Below are 22,088 nucleotides of genomic sequence, written 5' to 3'. Positions count from 1 at the left end.
GGTTTAATATCAGAAAAACCATTAATGTAATCCATCACATAAATAAAACAAAAGACAAAAACCACATGATCTTATCAATTGATGCAGAAAAGGCATTTGACAAAGTCCAACACCCATTTATGATAAAAACTCTTACCAAAATAGGAATTGAAGGAAAATTCCTCAACATAATAAAGGGCATCTATGCAAAGCCAACAGCCAATATCACTCTAAATGGAGAGAACCTGAAAGCATTTCCCTTGAGAACGGGAACCAGACAAGGATGCCCTTTATCACCGCTCTTATTCAACATCGTGTTGGAAGTCTTAGCCAGGGCAATCAGGCTAGACAAAGAAATAAAAGGTATCCGGATTGGCAAGGAAGAAGTAAAGTTATCACTATTTGCAGATGACATGATTATATACACAGAAAACCCTAAGGAATCCTCCAGAAAACTACTGAAACTAATAGAAGAGTTTGGCAGAGTCTCAGGTTATAAAATAAACATACAAAAATCACTTGGATTCCTCTACATCAACAAAAAGAACACCGAAGAGGAAATAACCAAATCAATACCATTCACGGTAGCCCCCAAGAAGATAAGATACTTAGGAATAAATCTTACCAAGGATGTAAAAGACCTATACAAAGAAAACTACAAAGCTCTACTACAAGAAATTCAAAAGGACATACTTAAGTGGAAAAACATACCTTGCTCATGGATAGGAAGACTTAACATAGTAAAAATGTCTATTCTACCAAAAGCCATCTATACATTTAACGCACTTCCGATCCAAATTCCAATGTCATATTTTAAGGGGATAGAGAAACAAATCACCAATTTCATATGGAAGGGAAAAAAGCCCCGGATAAGCAAAGCACTACTGAAAAAGAAGAAGAAAGTGGGAGGCCTCACCTTACCTGACTTCAGAACCTATTATACAGCCACAGTAGTCAAAACAGCCTGGTATTGGTACAACAACAGACACATAGACCAATGGAACAGAATTGAGAACCCAGACATAGATCCATCCACGTATGAGCAGCTGATATTTGACAAAGGACCAGTGTCAATTAACTGGGGAAAAGACAGCCTTTTTAACAAATGGTGCTGGCATAACTGGATATCCATTTGCAAAAAAATGAAACAGGACCCATACCTCACACCATGCACAAAAACTAACTCCAAGTGGATCAAAGACCTAAACATAAAGACTAAAACGATAAAGATCATGGAAGAAAAAATTGGGACAACCCTAGGAGCCCTAATACAAGGTATAAACAGAATACAAAACATTACCAAAAATGATGAAGAGAAACCCGATAATTGGGAGCTCCTAAAAATCAAACACCTATGCTCATCTAAAGACTTCACCAAACGAGTAAAAAGACCACCTACAGATTGGGAAAGAATTTTCAGCTATGACATCTCCGACCAGCGCCTGATCTCTAAAATCTACATGATTCTGTCAAAACTCAACCACAAAAAGACAAACAACCCAATCAAGAAGTGGGCAAAGGATATGAACACACATTTCTCTAAAGAAGATATTCAGGCAGCCAACAGATACATGAGAAAATGCTCTCGATCATTAGCCATTAGAGAAATGCAAATTAAAACTACGATGAGATTCCATCTCACACCAGCAAGGCTGGCATTAATCCAAAAAACACAAAATAATAAATGTTGGAGAGGCTGCGGAGAGATTGGAACTCTCATACACTGCTGGTGGGAATGTAAAATGGTACAACCACTTTGGAAATCTATCTGGCGTTATCTTAAACAGTTAGAAATAGAACTACCATACAACCCAGAAATCCCACTCCTCGGAATATACCCTAGAGATACAAGAGCCTTCATACAAACAGATATATGCACACCCATGTTTATTGCAGCTCTGTTTACAATAGCAAAAAGTTGGAAGCAACCAAGGTGTCCATCAACGGATGAATGGGTAAATAAATTGTGGTATATTCACACAATGGAATACTACGCATCGATAAAGAACAGTGACGAATCTCTGAAACATTTCATAACATGGAGGAACCTGGAAGGCATTATGCTGAGCGAAATGAGTCAGAGGCAAAAGGACAAATACTGTATAAGACCACTATTATAAGATCTTGAGAAATAGTAAACCTGAGAAGAACACATACTTTTGTGGTTACGAGGGGGGGAGGGAGGGAGGGTGGGAGAGGGTTTTTTTATTGATTAATCAGTAGATAAGAACTGCTTTAGGTGAAGGGAAAGACAACACTCAATACATGGAAGGTCAGCTCAATTGGACTGGACCAAAAGCAAAGAAGTTTCCGGGATAAAATGAATGCTTCAAAGCTCAGCGGAGCAAGCGCGGGGGTCTGGGGAACATGGTTTGCGGGGACTTCTAAGTCAATTGGCAAAATAATTCTATTATGAAATCATTCTGCATCCCACTTTGAAATGTGGCGTCTGGGGTCTTAAATGCTAACAAGCAGCCATCTAAGATGCAGCAATTGGTCTCAACCCACCTGGAGCAAAGGAAAATGAAGAACACCAAGCCCACATGACAACTAAGAGCCCAAGAGACAGAAAGGGCCACATGAACCAGAGACCTACATCATCCTGAGACCAGAAGAACTAGTTGGTGCCCGGCCACAATCGATGACTGCCCTGACAGGGAGCTCAGCAGAGGACCCCTGAGGGAGCAGGAGAGCAGTGGGATGCAGACCCCAAATTCTCATAAGAAGACCAAACTTAATGGTCTGACTGAGACTGGAGGAATCCCGGCGGTCATGCTCTCCAGACCTTCTGTTGACACAGGACAGGAACCATCCCTGAAGACAACTCATCAGACATGAAAGGGACTGGTCAGCGGGTGGGAGAGAGACGCTGATGAAGAGTGAGCTAATTATATCAGGTGTACACTTGAGATTGTGTTGGCAACTCTTGTCTGGAGGGGGGATGGGAGGATAGAGAGAGAGGGAAGCCGGCAAAATTGTCAAGAAAGGAGAGACTGAAAGGGCTGACTCAAGATGGGGAGAGTAAGTGGGAGTAGGGAGTGAGATGTATGTAAACTTATATGTGACAGACTGATTGGATTTGTAAACGTTCACTTGAAGCTTAATAAAAGTTATTATAAAAAAAAAAAAAAAAAAAAAAAAAAGCTACAAATAGAATTACCAAACAATCCAGCAATTCCACTCCTTGGACTATATCCTAGAGAAATAAGAGCCTTTACACGAACAGATACATGCACACCCATGTTCACTGCAGCACTGTTCACAGTAAAAAAAGATGGGAGCAACCAAGGTGCCCATCAATGGATGAATGGGTAAATTATTGTACATTCACACAGTGGAATACTACACATCAATAAAGAACAATGATGAAACCATGAAACATCTCATAACATGGAGGAATCTGGAAGGCATTTTGCTGAGTGAAATTAGCCAGTTGCAAAATGACAAATATTATATGAGACCACTATTATAAGAACCCTAGAAATAATTTAAACACTGAAGAAAATATTCTTTGATGGTTATGAGGGTGGGGAGGGAGGAAGGGAGGGACAGGGGTATTCACTAATTAGATAGTAGACAAGAACTATTTTAGGTGAATGGAAGGACAACACACAATACAAGAGAGCTCAGCACAACTGGACTAAACCAAAAGCAAAGAAGTTTCCTGAATACAACCAAACTCTTTGAAGACCAGAGTAACAGGGCGGTGGTCTGGGGACCATGGTTTCAGGGGACATCTAGGTCAACTGGCATAACAAAATATATTAAAATATTCTACATCCCACTTTGGTGAGTGGCTCTGCAGTCTCAACTGCTAGCAAGCGGCCATCTAAGATGCATCAACTGGTCTCAAGAGACAGAAACAGTGACATAAATCAGAGACCACATCAGCCTGAGACCAGAAGAACCAGATGGTGCCTGGCTACAACCAATGACTGCTCTGACAGGAAACACAACAGAGAATCCCTGATGGAGCAGGAGAACAGTGGGAAGCAGACCTCAAATTCTTGTAAAAAGACCAGACTTAACAGTCTGACTGAGACTAGAAGGTCCCTAGACCTTCTGTTAGCCCAAGACTGGAACCATTCCCAAAGCCAGCTCTTCAGACAGGAATTGAACTGGACTATTTTTTTATAAGACAGAAAATGACACTGGTGAAGAATGAGCTTCTTGGCTCAAGTAGACACATGAGACTACGTGGGCAGCTCATGTCTGGATGGGAGACGAGAGGTGAGAGTGTTCAGAAGCGAGGTGAATGGAGATGAGAAGGTAAAGGGGGACAGAGCCTGGCTGAATGGACACGGGGAACACAGGGTGGAGAGGAGTATGCTGTCTCATCATGGGGGAGAGTAACTAGCAGTACATAGCAAGGTGTACATAAATTTTTTTACAAGAGACTGACTTATTTGTAAACTTTCACTTAAAGCACAATAAAATAAATAAATAAAAGAATCTTCTATGTCACAACCTACTCCATAAAGTTTATGTTCCATATCCTAGTTTGGTAAGTGGCATCTGGGGTCTTACAAGCCTGTGAGTGACCATTTAAGATAAAACTATCTATCAGTCTCTACTTATCTGGAGCAAGAGAAAGAAGGAATCCAAAGACTCAAAGGAGAAACTAGCCTACAGGACTAACTGCCTACATGAACCACAGCCCCAACTATCCTGAGATCACAAAAACTAGATGGTACCTGGCTACCACTACCAACTGTTCTGACCAGGGACACAATAGATGGTCCCAGATACAACGGGAGAAAATTGTAGAACAAAAATCAGAGTATTAAAAAAAAAAAAAAAAAGGCCAGACTTACTGGGCCAGTAGGGACTAGAGGAACCCCAGAGATTCTCTCTCCGACATACTCTTTAAACTTTGAACTGAAATCATTCATGGAAGTCAACTTTCAGCTAAATAACAACTTGTCTCATAAAATAAGCAATATCACCCATGAATACTGTGCTCCTTTAAAAAAAAAAAAAAAATCATCTATATGAGGCCAAATGGTCAACATTTACCCTAAATCAAAGATGAGAAGGTCAGGGGTACGGGGTAGAGGGTGGGGGGTGGGGGGTGAGGGGGGAGTGGGCGGCAAGTAAGCTAGATTAACGGAATAATCAGAATGGAAATAATGAGAATGCTGACATAATACAGAAAATGTAACTGTATCACTGAACGATATGTATAGAAATTGTTAAACGGGAACCTACTTTGCTATGTGAAGTTTCACCAAAAACACAATATTGCAAGGTAAACAACAGAAACTTCTATGTACAACAGAAAACCTAATTCAAACTGACTTTAACAAAGATAATTTATTGACTCATTTAAGGAAATGAAAGAATCCCAAAGAACACTCAGCGACTTGCAAAAAAATGAGGTTGAAGAGGCAGTCAACATTCAGTGCTCTGTGTTGACCTGGCTTATTTATCACCACAAGGAATGGAATTAAGTGACATTTTAGAGTCCCTTCTAAACCTGAAGTTCTGTATGTCTATGACATTTCCTCCTTTGTCATTTATTTTTCCTCCTCTACACAAAAGAAAAATGTTGCAGACATTTACAGCTTCTGTAAAGATTTACAGCTTTGGAAACCCTATGGGGCAGTTCTACTCTGTCCTGTAGGGTCACTATGAGTTGGAATCAACATGACGGCAGTGGGTTAAGCAGTTAGCAGGGACCTGACAAGCAATGACCAGGATGACTTTTAATGACAAGGTCAAACTGTTCAACTGAGGAATTATGGCTCCTGTAGTCTGTCTGATCTATCTATACCTTTCACCCCTAGGTGGAAATCCTAAAGCAGTTACATGACACTAAAACAGTTACCTTGTCATTGCTTCTGTTGCTAAGCAGAAAATTTGAAGCAGAGCTAAAATTCCAAAGGAAAGATACCTACAAATTAACTACAATCTACAATCATTGTGAAAATGATTTCATATTGTCTTTGGTACCAACCTACTTTTTTGTTTCTTACACACATGCACGGACACACACACACACACACACAAACACACAGGCTAGAAATACTGTTATATTGACACAGGACTTCCAAAATGCTTATTTTTCATTCTAAGCTTTGAAAATCATTAAGACTTGCTAATCAGTTTACATCTGCCAATGTGTTCAGAAAAACATTATCAAGGAGGGGGAGTTGTGTAAAAGAAATTATCAATTACCTGTTGTATTTGCCCCCAGCTCTAGTCCAGGAGAAGGATTTGTTAAAATCAGCTGAAAATTTTCATCTCCTTCTGGAATGTCATCATCAAGAATCATGACGTCAATATTCTTATACCTTTCTCCATCAGCAAAATGAAGAATCTGTCAAAAAGGTAAATACATACAGTATTACATATTAAATAACTCTCAGAGTTTTATAGAATGTTTAGAAACAAATATGATATAATTATGGGTATAAAGAGTAAGTGATCTTACAGAATCTTTTTCTTCTTTTTCGCATGGTAAGTTTTTATTTAAACTTACAACATTTAAGAAGAAAAGCAAAATAGGGGAAGAGAAGAAAGCATACATTCGGTTAAGGAATAAAAGGCATAAAAAGACAAAGTAAAATGTATTTAGAAACACCAAATGTGCTTCAGTAAATTCAGACAAATATGAGTCAAAACTTTCAAGTAGCTTCAGACACACTTTGGCAAGATCAGCAATTAAATAAATTCTTTAACACGATAACAAGTTTCTTCTAGTATCAAATACTGTAATAAAATAGTAAATGAATACAGAATAACCTTTAGAATGGTACTGAAAATTCTAAATATATCTTTAAATAAAACAGTGAAAGAAATCATCCCATCATGTGAGTCTTCTGTGCTGATAATATACAGTGAGATACGTAATGTTTTATTATTTTAAGATTTACTTATACAGAACCTAAATCACTATGATTCTGAAGGAATAATGATTATAAAATCATTTGTAAAAGTGATCTGTGCTTGATCTTGAGTCCTACCATTGGGGTGAAGATATAATCCAGCCCCAGTTGTGCTTCCAAATTCTGTGCATACACAAACAAGGAAACGTGGCCAAGAGACCTTCTGCTCCTCTGGGCTACCAATGTTAAACTTCCCTGGGTTTCATTTATTTCAAACCTATAATAAAGATAAGACAGTTTTTTTTCCTTATAAGGTGATTTTGTAGATGGTAAAGAATCTGAAACCCAGAAAAAGACTCTAATGCAATCTTAGGTTTACCTGCTATGCTGCCATTCAATTATGCCTTGGGCACCATCATTGGCATCAATAATAATTTGTGCAGTCAAGCCTTCTGAATCTAAAAAAAAAAATTGAAATATCATTTGAAAATGACTAATAACAACACTAATAGATGTGCAGTAAGACAGTCTGCTCCAGATTATGTAATTCCTAACATAGGTAATGCCAACATTACTCAGAAGAGATTTAAAAATATAAAGATAAGAATGCTTATAACCTCTGAATGAGAAAACTTTTTGTTAAAAAGAGGAACTGATTTATAGAATGTTAATCGACTGAGAACAGCATGATAAGAAATAATAAGCAACTGAGGAAATGGGATTTTTTCTATTTTAACCAAAAAAATTTTTTAATGTTTGGTACCACTAGTCTACATTATTAACATTTCAGGAGGGAAGGAAAATGGGGGCATTTGAAAGGCATAAAAGAATAAGAAAAAGCAGAAAAGAAATGGGAAAAGGAAGATAAGGAGTGCTCCAGAGAGAAATACAGGTGGGAAAAGAGACAGAGAGAGAGAGACAGTGAAAAGTTGAGACAGGTAGGGTTGATGAGGAAAAGGTCTGGTGGAATAAAGAGAGACTCAGGCAGACAGAAACTTCTCTAACGCAGGTGGACAAAAATTGCTTATTTTGTGTTCTGTCCATCAAGTTCAGTATATTATTAATACTCAGTTTTGAAATATTAACGAACTGTACTACTGTTTTTTTAAAAATGCCTCGACTGTCCTTTACCTTTTAAATTTCAGAGGCTCTACCTTAGTCACTTATGGAAGCTGGCTAAGTAGGGCAGGGGTGGGGGCAGGGGTAGGGGAGTATAATTCTCTCTAGAGAGAAGAGAGCATCACTGTCAAGAAAAGAAGATGAAATCAGGATTCATGCCTATCAGACTAGAGGCTACGAAGCACAGATTCTAAAGTCAAGCCATGCCAACTGAATCCCAGCTCTACCACGTACTAGCCGTGTGGCTTTGGGCATCTTACTTAGCCTCTGTTAGCCTCAGTTCTGTCATCTGTAAAATGGGAATATGTAAGTAATGATGATATTAATATACAAGGCACTTGGAAAAGGAATATTCAACAAATTCCAACTATTCGAATTACTTTTAAAATGAGTATGAAAAAAATGAAGTATTTTTTTAGTTTTCTTAGAAGGAACAATATTTATCTCTCATAATAATTACTCTGTGTAAAGAGCCTACTTGTTGGAAACACATATTTCTTTTGCAAAAGAACTGAAACTGTTCAAACAATATGTTAGAAACTCATAACTGCCTTTCAATATTTTCAAAGTGGTCACTGAGCCTCTTGGCTATGCTTTTCATCCCCTAATCCAGCTTCATTTTCCCTCTACCCCCCACATCTTCTGAATGGGGTCATCACACCCAAAAGCTTCAGACAAAATTTCCCAACAGTAAATTTCCAAACTGCAAACAGGAGCCTGTAATTTAAAAACAAGAATACATCTTTTTAAAGAAACCTGCACAAATTCGTACCAAGGTTCAAATTTTACCTTTAAGTCTGTAATGAATTAACTGAGTCTTTTCTAAAAGCATGAAAAGAAAAGATAAAAAGGTCAAAAAAACAGCAGAGAACACAACAAAGAAAAGTCCTTATTAACTTAAAAGAAAATACAACCACCTGAGAGTTAGAAAATAGCTAACGAAAATTTAAAGAGAAATGAAAGGGACATGCCTTCAGTAGGCTCAATGATGTAAAGAACTAATCTCATCTGAGGATTACAGATTTGGTTATAAACTAGTTGTAAAATTTAAAGGGCATCTCATACTAACTGTTCAATGTCCTTACACTGTCCAATAAGCAAAATTAAAATACATGATAGTCGCTAACTTAAAATAAATCTAAAAGACTAACATTTTCACACATAGCCGAGATTAACAAATGCCATAACGATTACCCCTGATTAAAAAATGAAGTACCTTTATTTCATTTAAAGTTAGTGAATAAAAAGGAAGAGAAAAACAAAACAAAACAAAAATCATACCTAGTCTGGGAGGAAATGAAGTTAAAGGAGCCATGATAAGTTCAACACAAGTTAAATTCACCAGGAAATATTCTTCTAGCTCTGGTGCATCATCCTGCAAAAAATACACCCATTACAATACATATCATTATGCTCTCAAAGTAATTACCTCTTTCATAAGCTGTTTTTAAATTATCTTAAATGGTCCCCAGAAAATATAAAAATGTAAAATTACAGTAGAACATATTTAAATTCGTTTTAAAAAATAAGGATAAAAATATTCAACTGATGCCTAGCTGCTGTGATACGCAATTAGGTTGAACCATATGAAACTGCTTATCTATAATTTTTTACCTAGACTAATATGATATGTAAAACAATCATATAAATATATAATATATTCGAAATATAACATGAACAAGATTTAAAAGTAACTTATCTTAAATATCCAATGTTTAGAATGAGGAATAAAATAATATCATGAAAAAGGTACAGGTTTTTGGTATGGATTGAATTGTGTCCCCCAAATATATGTGTTAAAATTCTAACCCCTTTACCTATAAATATAACCATGTTTGAAAAGAGGGGGTTTCCTTTTATAATCGTTAATAGTATCATACCAGCGTAGGGTGCATCTCAAATCTAATCACTTTTGAGTTATATAAAAAACAGAAAAGACACAGAGACCCACACAGCAGAAAAGACACACACACAGCAGAAAGACACCATATGAAGACAGATACACACAGCACTTGGATCTACAAGCCCAGGGATAACAAGGATTGCTGCAGCCACTGGAAGCTGAAAGAGACACAGAGGGACCTCCCCTAGAGCCAGGCCCTGAATTTAAACTTCTAGCCTCCTGAATTTTGAGAAAATAAATTTCTTTTCTTTGTTGTTGTTGTTAAGTGTCCTCAAGTCAGTTCCAACTCATAGCAATCCTAGGTACAAGAGAATGAAATACTGCCCGGTCTTGCGTCATTCTCATAATTGTCGTTAGGTTTGAGCACATTGTTGCAGTCACTGTGTCAATCCCTTTCGTCAAGGGTCTTCTTCTTTTTTGCTGACCCTCTACCTTACCAAGCATGATGTCCTTCTCCAAGGACTAGTGTCTCCTGATAACATGTTCAAAAGTACATGGGAAGAAGTTTCACCATCCTGGCTTCCAAGCAGCACTCCAGCTGTATTTCATCCAAGACAGATTTGTTCGTTCTTCTGGCAATCCGTGGAATATTCAACATTGTTTGCCAACATCATAATTCCAAGGCATCAATTGTCCTTCAGTCTTCCTTATTCATTGTCCAGCTTTCACATGCATATGAGGTGACTGAAAATATCATGGCTTGGGTCAGGCACATCTTAGTCCTCAAACTGATGTCATTGCTTTTCAACACTTTAAAGAGGTCTTTTGCAGCAGATTTGCCTGATGCAATACATCGTTTGATTTCTTGACTGCTGCTTTCATGGGCTTGGATTGTGGATCCAAGTAAATTGAAATCCTTGATAACATCAATCTTTTCTCCATTTATCATGATATTGTTTATTGGTCCAATTGTGAGGATTTTTGTTTTATGTTGAGGTGTAATCCATACTGAAGGCTGTGGTCTTTGATCTTCATCAGTAAGTGCTTCAAGTTCTCTTCACATTCAGCAAGCAAGGTTGTGTCATCTGCGTATTGCAGGTTATTAACAAGTCTTCCACCAATCCTGATGCCACATTCTTCTTCATATAGTCCAGCTTCTCAGATTATTTGCTCAGCATACAGATTGAATAAGTATGGTGAAAGGATGCCCCCCTGACACACACCTTTCTTGATTTTAAAACATGCAGTATTCCCTTGCTCTGTTCAAACGACTGCCTCTTGGTCTGTGTACAGGTTCCAAATAAACACAAATAAGTGTTCTGGAATTCCCATTCTTTGCAATGTTATCCATAACTTGTTAGAATCCACATAGTTGAATGCCTTTGCATAGTTAATAAAACAAAGGTAAACATATTTTTGGTATTCTTTGCTTTCAGTCAAGATCCATCTGACATCAGTAATGATATCCCTCATTCCACATCCTCTTCTAAACCCAGTTTGAATTTCTGGCAGTTCCCTGTCAATGCACTGCTGCAACTGCTTTTGAATGATCTTAAGCAAAATTTTACTTGTGTGTGATATTAATGATGTTGTTTGATAATTTCTGCATTCTGCTGGATCATCTTTCTTCAGAATGGGCACAAATATGGATCTCTTCCAGTTAGCTTGGACTTCTTTCTTCAATACCATGGGTTCGTCATAACATGCTACCTCCGGAAATGGCTGAGCATTGACCAGTTCTTTTTCGTACAGTGACCCTGTGTATTCCTTCCATCTGCTTTTGATGTTTCCTGTGTCATTCAATATTTTGTCCAAAGAATCCTTAAAAATTGCAACTTGAGCCTTGATTTTTTTCTTCCATTCTTTCAACTTGAGAAATGCGAGCACATTCTTAGCTATTGGTTTTCTGACTTCAGGTCTCTGCACATTTTGTTATAAAATTTTACTTTGTCTTCTTGAGCTGCCCTTTGAAATCTTCTTTTACTTCATCATTGCTTACATTCACTTTAGCTACTCTACCTTTAAGAGCAAATTTTGGAGTCTCGTCTGACATCCTTTTTGGGCTTTTCTTTCTTTCCTGTCTTCTTAACCACCTTTTGCTTTCCTCATGTATGATATTCCTGATGTAGCCCCACAACTCATTTGATCTTGGGTCATTAGCATTCAATGCATCAAATTTATTCTTGCAATGTCTCCAAATTCAGGTGGGATATACACAAGGTTGTATTTTGGCTCTTGTGGACTTGTTTTAATTTTCTTCAGCTTCAACTTGAGCTTGAATAGGAGCAACTGATGGTCTGTTCAACAGCTGGCCCCTGGCCTTGTTCTGGCTGATATCAAGCTTTTCCATCGTTTCTTTCCCCAGATGTAGTCAATTTGATGTCTGTATTTTCATCTGGTGAGGTCCACGTGTACAGCTGCTGTTTTTGTTGTTGATAAAAGGTATTTGCAATGAAATCATTGGTCTTGCAAAATTCTATCATGCTATCTCTGGCATTGTTTTTATCTCCAAGGTCATATTTTCCAACTACCAACCCTTTTTCTTCATTTCCAACTTTCACATTCTAATCACCAATAATTATCAATGCATCCTGATTGCATGTTTAATCAATTTCAGACTGCAGAAGCTGGTAAAATCTTCAATTTCCTCACCTTTGGCATTAGTTTTTGGTGCATTAATCTGAGTAAAAGTGGTATTAACTGCTCTTCTTTGTATGAATATGGCTATTATCAATCACTGACAGCGTTGTACTTCAGGATAGATCTTGGAAATGTTCTTTTTGATGATGAACGCAATGCCATTCCTCTTTGATTTGTCATTCCTAGTATAGTAGGCCATATGACCGTCTGATTCAAAATAGCCAATACCAGTTCATTTCAGCTCACTAATGCCCAGGATATCAATTTTTATACATTACACTTTATTTTTGACAACTTCCAATCTTCCTAAATTGATACTTCACACATTCCACGTTCCTATTATTAATGGATGTTCACAACTGTTTCTTCTCGCTTTGAATTGTGCCATATCAGCAAATGAAGGTCCCAAAAGCTTGACTTCATCCATATCATTAAGGTCAACTCACTTTCAGGAGGCTGCTCTTCCTCTGTCATATTTTAAGTGCTTCCAACCTGAGAGGCTCATCTCCCGACACCGTATCAGACAATGTTCCACTGCTAAGATTTTCACGGGACAGTTTTTTCAGAAGTAGACTGCCAGGTCCTTTTTCCTAGTCCATCTTAGTCTGGAAGCTCTGCTGAAACCTGTCCACCACGGATGATGACCTTGCTGGTATTTGAAATACCAGTGGCAAAGCTTTCCGTATCACAGCAAAACAGCAAGCCACCACAGTACAACAAACTGAAAGGTGTGTAGCTTTTCTTCAAAGCTATCTAATTGTTATATTTTTTTGTTTGTTACAGCAGCAACTATGTAACTAGGAAAGCATCACAGTCAAGGAGATTTAGTATAAAATTCTGTAGTTTTAGGTGATTTTAACTTTCAGTACCTCAATTCTAATGTCTTTAAATGGGGGATATAATAGCTATTTTATGAGATTGTAATAATAGTTAAAATAATGCCTGTGGAGTCCCTGGCCTAGATAAGGTACTTAAATATGGTAGCTATTCTTATTAGTCACAAATCCAAATAATAGCCATGATAATAAGGCAGGTGCTTAAAACATAAGGACTAGAAAAACCGATGTCAGGAGTGACCAGCTAGCCACCAATATTTATATAGGAATCCAACATATACATATGCTAAGAACACCCTATGGAGTAGTTCTCGTAACAAATAGGGTCACCATGAGTCAGAATCAACTCAGCGGCAATGACTTTTGGTTTTTGATTTTATGTATATAATACCAATATGTACAAGCCAACATATACTTCCCTCTTCACTTTATATTTAATGGAGATACGTTTCCATGTGGGAAAAAAATAATGAACATCACAGACTCTGGTGTAATATACGTAATGTATAGACCAAAATGTGTTACAGAGTCAGTGAGGTAAAAGGAACTCCACGCACCTCCCCTGTCCTTCCCTACATGCACTAGCTCCTTCCCCAAAATATGCTAGGTCCAAGCTACCCCTAGTGTAGCTTATTTCCTGGATGTACAGGCCTACAACCTCTTAATCTAGTGCTACTCAGGAAGCAGAAAGGCTGCAATGAGGAAGGGAGAAAGAAAAGTAGAGCTGGATCCTCCATGTTCATAAAACCAGACCCTATGAACAGAAGAGTGGCTATATATCATTTGCTTTAAAAACTAATATTTCTAACAAATAATCTTTTTACTTCTATTCAGTTATACTAATGCATTATATATTTGAGACATGACCTACCTTAACATTTTACCAAATCTTGCTTTGTATACTACATACTGAAATAATATTACCTTTTATCTTATGGCTTTAGCGTTCTCATAATATTGTATTATATACAGTACCATGGTAATAATCAAGGAGCTCTGGTGGTGCAATGGTTAGGCGCTGGGCTGCTAACCAAAAGTTGGTGGTTCGAACCCATCAAGTGGCTTGGTGGGAGAAAAGACCTAGCGATCTGCTCCTGTAAAGATTTATAGCATAGAAAACTCTATGGAGCAGTTCTATTCTGTCTTATAGGGTCACTAAAGGATCGCTGTGAGTTGAAATCAACTCAGCAGCACACAACAACAGCAGCCATGGTGATGGATAAAATAAGAGTTACTCACTTCGGATGGCAGATAGCGTTAAATGACTCAAAATTTTGTAAAAGTAAAAAGCCTCGAAAATTGAACCCCAAAATAAGTAGTAATCAAAAAATATTTTTCTAAGGTAATATTCATTTTCTCTTTCTCAACTCCCCCCCTCCCATATCACCTCCTACCCCCTCCACATGCACTGTTTTTATAAACTTCTTAGAAATGTATTTGGGTAGCTGAAACACTAACTTCCAAAGACATCACAATATGAAAACTCATTTAAAATAGCAATTCCAGTCACTAATGATTAAGTTTGATGGTAATCACATTTATACCTCTAGTGAGTTCCTCACTCTCTCTAATTTAACCAATCCTACCAACAGAGATTTGCTGGTCCAATAAATCCTTTGGAGTAATCAAAACGCTTCTTTGAAATCTCTTGGCCTATGTGCTCTAAAACAGGACTGCCCTAAGGAAATTCTCTTTATCGCAAGATTTTTCTGTAATAAAATACATAACAGCACACCACCTTATCTAAACACCTAAGAACTGAACCGCCCAGTGAGGTTTAAAGAAAAAAAAAATTGTAAAATAAATAAGCTGATTTAAAGTCATTAGCAGGGGAGCCAATCAAAAATGAATTCTCGAAGTTGCTAAACATAACAGTTGTATAGTATATGTAAATCTTATACTGAAAGCAAAGTAATATAAAAATATACATATATACCAGACAAGTGTAGTCTATATGAAATCTAATGTCTTAAAATGTAGAGGTTATCGAATGTCTCTTGTTAAATGTTGCTGCTTATAATATGTTACAGATAGAATATTCTATCAATTTCTAATTTCTATGTGGTTACTTCAGGTTTAATACGGTAATAACCTAAGATTTTTACCTCAAGTATAGTAATGTTGATGGCTGCTGATGTTTCCCCTTCTTCTAAAATCAGAAAGCCAACTATTGGTACAAAATCCACTTCTGGCTCTGCTAGGTTTCCTTCTGTTTGGTTTTTCAGACTCAGTATTCCAGGAACTGTGGTATATGTGACATTGATAACTCCTAATTGAATTGGTAGGAAAAAAGATGTAACTATGTAAACTTTTAAAATAATATCACACCCTGCACTTTTTGGCTTTCCTAAAAGCACCTAACGTGGAATGTATCATTGGCCCAATTGCTCACCCCTTCCTACATCCATAGCCTTTGCCAAGTAACAGCTCAGTGATCTCCTACTGTGGACAAAGAATACCTTTAAACTCTGAGTGTGGGTGGCCCTGTGGCTTGTTTTAGCCAATAGTACAAGGTAAAAGTGACGATATGCTAGGTCCATGCCTAAATCCAAGAAGGCTTTGCAGGTTTTTGCTTGCTCTCTTGTGTCTCTGCTGGTCCCAGGAGAAGAATGAGAGACACATGGAGGAGAGCAATCCCCTAGCCAAGCCCAGCCTATAGGAATGGACCACAGACAGTCATACAGGGCTGAGATTTTATGATTATTATACATAGCTATACTTATTGTAACAAGAGATAATTCCCTTAATCTGTACAATAATGAAGTCCTGCCCCCAATTAATATTCATTTTTTTCCTGTCTGATTAATTTCAGCAATGGCTTTCATCCTCACACATAAAACACTACAAAAGCCCCTGCCTAGAAACCCCAGTAAATCTAGAGTAACACAAACCTAAAGATCCAAATTCTCTGTTGATGAAAAGCTGAATGGTTACGTTAGCCTCTTCTACTAATATGAACCTTGATGAAAGAGCAAAATTTAAAACTCCGTGTGGTTCATCGCTGGCTTCCACTGTGAGCACAGCTGCATATCCTTGAGCATCAAGCAAAGCCATGCCTGCTGGCGGAACCCCTAAAAATGTCAGGAACCTGGTCAGGAAATCTGACAGTGATATGGCATTAACTTCTAAGTCCTTGAAATATAAATGCCCTGTCTGAAACATATTACAGTAACCAGAAAGTACTTTACTTTGTTCACTTCTTTAACAGAAATCTTCAAGTTGATCAACAGTCTAGATTTTATTTTCCTTTTTATAGACAGAAAATCAATAGCTTTCTCATTTCACTTACTATTGTCGTTATTTGCCATATTGGTCATGTCTGAACCACAGACATTGAGGAAAGTACCCAGATAATTTGCACTAAAAATCATTACATTTGAATTACCCAGATAATTGCTCCAAGTATATTATATAATATGTATAATATAATGTGTCTGATAGCATAGAATTAATTTGGGGAAAAATCCCACTTTTGGAAAGGTATTTTATTCTACAGGTAAATATTTGCCAATACTTTTATAGGGTTTATTCCTGAGCCCATAAATATAAGCATCTTTTTTTAAATAAGGTGATTTTTAACATAATGACAGGCAATATTTAAAGTAACATTTTTTCTCATTGCATCTATATGTTAAATACAGATAGCAAGAATTATTTCTTCTTTTTTTCAGAAAGGAATATTATATTAGAAAAAAATTTTAAACTGCATTGTAAATTACCTTGTGTCCTGACGTCATACAGAATTACTTGGTATACTTCTTTCTCCTCAGGAACATTGTCATCCAGCAAATGCACAAATATTGTTTGATTCAACGACCCCTGTGTCAAACAGAAAGAAGTCCATCCCCTCTATTATTACTGAACACAAACTATCTGCTGCTTACATTGCCCTTACAAACTGAGTATCCAAACATATTTTCATTTAAATTAAGAGTTCCGTGGCTTAAAAAAATAACTAAAATAGAAACCATTGATTCATGGGAAACCAGGCTTACAGTACATAGTCGCTAACGGTAGAAGGTCTTGAATGCTGAGTCAACGAATGCAGATTTTATCCAAGGAACAATGTAACTACTGAAAAATTCAGACGAGGCAATTAGTTGGGGAGATTTCTAAGACACTTTTCTAGCTGGAGCAGGAAAAAGAAAGCCAGTATAGCAGAGGCCAGTTACTAGAAGTCCTATGTAATACTCAAGGTATTAGGGGCTTGAATTAAAACACACTATCAAAGAAGAATTCATTCCAAATGAGTGTAGAGAAGAAAGGAAGTTGATAAAGTCAACGCTGATTTATAGCCAAGAAATGCTTTTCCAGTTATTTCCTTCCAATCGTTTTCTTTAAAACTATCAGAAAGAGTCCATAAACAGAACCTTAAAAATATAATGCAAACAGGACTTAAAATGACATTTTCTTTTAGAGCTCTATTTACTGCTGTCATGTGTTTAAAGTTCCAAGACAATGAGGAGTAAGAGGCACTGTCCATCATCTTCAGAATGACATAGTCGACACCAACTGTGGGAGGCCAGAAGAGTAGCCAAGATAACTTGGCTCAAATACAGTAAAGCCTGTGAAAACCGGAAACTGTGTAAGGAGAAAACCTGTCCGAGAAGGAAAACTCAAACATTTTCCATTAATACAGAATGATAGAAAAGTGTTAAGACTTGCACCTTGTCAAAGGTGGAAAACTTGTGAGACCTGGAAAAACAAAGCAGTCCCTTTGAGTTCCAGTTCTCAAATGTTTCCCTGTACAGAGCTGACATTACCTGTTTCCTTCAAATAGATCTACCAAAGCACGTACAGAAGAACAAACCCTTTCCTTAAGACTTAGAAGATCTTTATGAGTAATGTTCTTCCTTTAGGTCTCTAAGCAACCAATCAGTCTTCTCATCAGTCTCTTTTAATCTTTTATTACATAATAGGACTTTTCCTTTTTTCTTTAAAATGTAACACTTTCTATAGCTATTTGTGGTAAAGCTTTTTTTCCTGTGATATTACCTCAGAAAAGAAGAGTTGCCCAGTAAAGTTAGCAAAATTGAGGTCTAGATTTTGTCCAATAATTTTCCAGTTAATAGTGACATTTCCTCGACCAGGGGGTGTTCTCATCACATAGAACTTCAAAATTTCTCCTGCAAGTGAAATGTATAGGTTGGCAAATGCTTAATGAAAAATGAACTTAAGATTTGAAATAAACATAACCCAAATCCCAAGCATGCAATAATTACAGCACCTTTTCCAAGAACATTACAAAATTTGTTTGAATTGTCTAGAAGCTTTATACATGCTTATTGTTTATTAACACAGGGATCCCTCTTCTAAATGCTTCCATTTAGTGGAACTTCAGGAAGTTCAGTATGTAGCATCACAAAAGCACATGCTAAAATGGAAAACACAAACATATGTACACTTCAAAACATGCACCAGAACATGAATGTTCTGTTGAAGTTAAAGAAAATAATAAAATCCTCATGGTTAAAGCTAGTACTAACACAAGTAAAGTCTTCCTTCGTTGTTCAAAAGGACACAAATTCCTTACACTGATATGCAATGTGATTTTACATAATGCATGCATAAAAATGCTTGCAAATACCTGAAAATCACATTTCTTTAGATTGTAACTTACATATACCATCAATGATTTTGTTTTATAAAAAGAAATATAAAGGAAAGGTGTCAAATCTATATCAACCTCTATAACGACCAAAGTTTCAGTTATCCTTCCGGGATGACTGAGGTATTTTAGGTACTTCCCATTTCTGGCTTTTATCCTCATGTAATACTTGGCAAAATTAAAGAAAATCATGGTAGTCATTTCTTTTAAATTCCTAAAAGTAGAAAGTAACCTCCTAGGGAGTACTATCAGTGGCCATCCATGTAGCTTGCTGAAAATATGCTTAATTTACAAGTCCTATGTGATAACGAAGACAAGTTAAAATATACTTATGAACTATGTGATGAAAACAGTTATTATGAAAAGATAAATGGAATGATGTTTGAAAAAGCTTAAAAGTACACATCCTCATTCAAATTTTGTAGCATAAATATATAGTTGAAACCATGAATATTCTTTTAAAAAACATCGCTTTTACTTAAGTATCTTTTGTGTTTCTAAACACTTTTATCTAACACTTTTTAAACAAGAAGAATGGAACTAAAACAATGAAATACAAACATCTTTATCAAAGATTTTTTTTAAAACGACCACAATTTTTAAATGTCGATGATAAAAATGAATAGTTCTAAAAGAAAAAAAGATTTCTAACACAGTATGAATAAATTAGAGATTACCTTAATTTCTATTTCTAAAACACACAAAATAAGTTTTTCATATTCACTTTAAGCACACACAATTTTAGTTGAAATGTACTATTTTGGGAGTGGAAAATAAAAGAAACAAAAGCATCAGAAAGATGTTTAAATAAAGTGGCCTCAACCACCTCAATATTCAATGTATGCATTTTTAAATGTTACAATACAAAGAAAAAACTAGTCGACCACCACATTAGTTGACTGTTTCTTGGTTTTTGTTTGTTTGTTCTTTAAACACATAAGGACTGCTACTTAGGAACCAGGTTTTCCAAAATTTTGAACGTAACTGGAAGACTGCACAATTGGTTATAATTGTCAGCATACCATTTAAATGTTTTATACCTGTATAACTCATATAAACAAAATATAGGCACTACTATGAAACCATGGAGTCTCCATATTGGACATCACGCTGAATTTACTATAGAGCAGGTTTATACTGAACAATGAGGGTTCATTACTGAAAAACATAGAGAGCCTTGATGTTTATAGAATCATGGTTTTCAAATTTCTGAAAATCACAAAATCTGGTAATAGATCAAAAAGAAAACTATGGAAGTTTGATCAAGTGTTAAAAATGCAATAAGAGCCCGGCCAAGCGGCTGACGCTCGCAGCGGAGGCACCCAGGCCGCCGCGGGGGCGAGGGTTCGCGCCGCTCCTCCCGCTTTACGGCTGCTGCAAACTCGGCCCCCGCCGGCAGCCGTACCGCAGACGAGCCTGCGCCCGCGCTGCTCAAATCTCCCAGCTGGACGTTGGAAATAGCTTTTGATGGTCTAAGGGCTCTTTCATTTGACCCCAGGAGGCGGGGCCAAGATGGCGGACTAGGCGGACACTACCGCGGATCCCTCTTGCAACAAAGACTCGGAAAAACAAGTGAATCGATCACATACATAACAATCTACGAACTCTGAACAACAAACAGAGATTTAGAGACGGAGAACGAACAAATACGGAGAGACAGCGATTGTTTTCAGAGCCAGGAGCCAGCGCACCAGGCAGGTGACCTTTGGAGCCCGAGTTGGGGCAGAGCCCAGGGGGGCAGACAGCACAGACAAGGGGCCCAGCCCTAACACCTGAACTCATCCCGGGAGCAAGCCCAGCCGGTTGGCATGGGCGGCATGGTGGCACAGCCGGTGAGAGAAGTCCCCGGGAGGCAGTGACTGGTCTTGGCGCGGGGAGAGCAGCGTCCCAGCCGGGGAGCAGTCCCACCGGGAGTTTGGCGGGAAGCGGGTGGGGCGCAAGTGCAGGGACCAGCTACATTTCCCAGAATTGACCCCGGGGGGGGGCCAGTCGTTCGTGCGGGAGGAGCCCACCCAGTTCGCGAGAGCAGCGCGGCGCACCGGAGGGAGAAGTCCCCGGGAGGAAGTGACTGGTCTTGGAGCAGGGAGAGCAGGGTCCCAGCCAGGGAGCCGTCCTGCCAGGATTTTGGCGGCGCGGGCGGGGCGTGAGTGCGGGGACCACCTACATTTCCCTGAATTGACTCCGGGGGAGGGTCCAGTCGTTCGTGCGGGAGGCACCCACCCAGTTCGCGCGAGCGGCGGGGCGCGCCGGAGGGAGAAGTCCCGGGAGGCAGTGGCTGGTCTTGGAGCGGGGAGACCAGCGTCCCAGCCGGGACGCGCAGTCGCACCCGGTTCGCGGGAGCGGCGCGCGATGCGGCTGGAGGGACGGGGAGCCCCCGGGAGGCAGCGACACATTTTGGAGACGGGAGTGCACCGTCCCAGTAGGGGAGCCTTAACCTTGGGGGTGGGGCTGACAGCGGAGGATCTGACCGTGACGCGAGCGGGCCAGACCCCAGAGGGGGCAATCTCCACACACCCAGTACATATAGGCAACGCGCCCCACACAAATCTCAGATATAAGAGTCATTTCAAGTAAGACAAACAACTCTGGCTATATTCTGAGGTGCTACACTCCTACTCTCTGATCCCTCCCCCACCCTCCCCAGGCGGCTCCATTAACATCGGAAAAGCCTGAACCAGAGGGAGAACTCTGACAGGGATCTGACTGCATTTTTTTTTAGCGGATTTTCTGGAAAAACTAGTTTCCCAGTGATGGCTCGGAGACAGCAGTCCATATCAAACCACATAAAGAAGCAGACCATGACAGCTTCTCCAACCCCCCAAACAAAAGAATCAAAATCTTTCCCAAATGAAGATACAATCCTGGAATTATCAGACACAGAATATAAAAAACTAATTTACAGAATGCTTAAAGACATCACAAATGAAATTAGGCTAACTGCAGAAAAAGCCAAGGAACACACCGATAAAACTGTTGAAGAACTCAAAAAGATTATTCAACAACATAGTGGAAAAATTAATAAGTTGCAAGAATCCATAGAGAGACAGCATGTAGAAATCCAAAAGATTAACAATAAAATTACAGAATTAGACGACGCAATAGGAAGTCAGAGGAGCAGACTCGAGCAATTAGAATGTAGACTGGGACATCTGGAGGACCAGGGAATCAACACCAACATAGCTGAAAAAAAATCAGATAAAAGAATTTAAAAAAATGAAGAAACCCTAAGAATCATG

The 22,088-nt window shown here is 38.3% G+C and overlaps 1 protein-coding gene across 1 annotated transcript in view; it reads right to left on the bottom strand.

Annotated features, from left to right (window-relative positions):
* The window catches only part of ADGRV1 (adhesion G protein-coupled receptor V1), a 677,468-nt gene that overhangs the window by 494,651 nt on the left and 160,729 nt on the right, over nt 1-22,088 (bottom strand). The window contains exons 35-42 of the mRNA XM_049867518.1: nt 18,240-18,370; nt 16,964-17,063; nt 16,136-16,315; nt 15,350-15,513; nt 9,207-9,300; nt 7,186-7,264; nt 6,945-7,083; nt 6,157-6,298 (exon numbers count right to left, since the gene is read on the bottom strand). Of these exons, the coding sequence (XP_049723475.1) occupies nt 6,157-6,298; nt 6,945-7,083; nt 7,186-7,264; nt 9,207-9,300; nt 15,350-15,513; nt 16,136-16,315; nt 16,964-17,063; nt 18,240-18,370 (1,029 nt within the window). The remainder of the gene's footprint in view (nt 1-6,156; nt 6,299-6,944; nt 7,084-7,185; nt 7,265-9,206; nt 9,301-15,349; nt 15,514-16,135; nt 16,316-16,963; nt 17,064-18,239; nt 18,371-22,088) is intronic.

This window comes from Elephas maximus, chromosome 2, assembly GCF_024166365.1.
Source record: "Elephas maximus indicus isolate mEleMax1 chromosome 2, mEleMax1 primary haplotype, whole genome shotgun sequence".
NCBI classification, from domain to species: Eukaryota; Metazoa; Chordata; class Mammalia; order Proboscidea; family Elephantidae; genus Elephas; species Elephas maximus.
The sequence above is the reverse complement of the archived record's forward strand: the minus strand, read 5'-3'. Positions and strand labels throughout refer to the sequence as shown.